Source organism: Pyrgilauda ruficollis, unplaced genomic scaffold (assembly GCF_017590135.1).
Source record: "Pyrgilauda ruficollis isolate IOZ18807 unplaced genomic scaffold, ASM1759013v1 scaffold9027, whole genome shotgun sequence".
NCBI lineage: Eukaryota > Metazoa > Chordata > Aves > Passeriformes > Passeridae > Pyrgilauda > Pyrgilauda ruficollis.
In genome coordinates, this window is record NW_024531075.1 from 1 (window position 1) to 674 (window position 674).

The 674-nt window shown below is 72.1% G+C and overlaps 1 protein-coding gene across 1 annotated transcript; it reads right to left on the reverse strand.

The window, feature by feature from the left end:
• Positions 1–9: 9 nt before the first annotated feature.
• On the reverse strand, positions 10–669 carry LOC121365206 (kelch-like ECH-associated protein 1; the record flags this gene model as incomplete). The annotated part of the gene is made up of 1 exon (XM_041489198.1): positions 10–669. A coding segment is annotated over one exon (660 nt), but the record flags the coding sequence as incomplete, so codon positions are not given.
• Positions 670–674: the final 5 nt, after the last annotated feature.

The window sequence follows — 674 nt, forward strand, 5'->3', positions numbered from 1 at the left end:
CACCCCCCCTCACCTCTCCACGGAGCAGTGGTGGGTGCAGCCGTGCGACCCCCCCACGGCGTAGATGAGCCCGTCGATGACCCCCACCCCGATCCTGTTCCTGGGCACGCTCATGGGCGCGCAGGGCGACCAGCGCCCGCTCACGGGGTTGTAGCAATCCACGGCCGCCGAGTCCGTGTTCCCCTCCGCCGAGTTATTCCTACCCCCCACGGCGTAAAAAAGCCCCCCGACCACGCAGCCCCCCAACCCCGAGCGCGGCGTCTCCAGCTCCGCCAACCTCACCCACCGCCCACCCTCGGGGTCCAACGCCTCCAAGGTGCTCAGCGACCTCCTCAGGTAACCCCCGGCGGCGTAAATCATCTGCCTGACCTTGGGGGTCCTGCCGGGGGGGTGGTCTCCGGAGGGTCTGTGCAGGGACAGCTCGCGGAAGACGCGGGCCAGGTAGCGCAGGGCGTCGCGGCCGAGGTCGCGGCGGAGCTGGGCGCGGAGGAAGCGCGGCGTGAGCGCGTGGCAGCGCACGGCGCGGAGCAGCGCCGGGAGGAACGGGGCGCGGGCGGCGCGGTCCTGCTGCACCCAGGCCACGCACGCCTGGAACACCTCGGACTCGCAGCGCACGTTGAGCTCGTCGCGGCTCAGCAGCGCGGCCAGCTGGCAGTGGGAGAGGGAGAGGAACT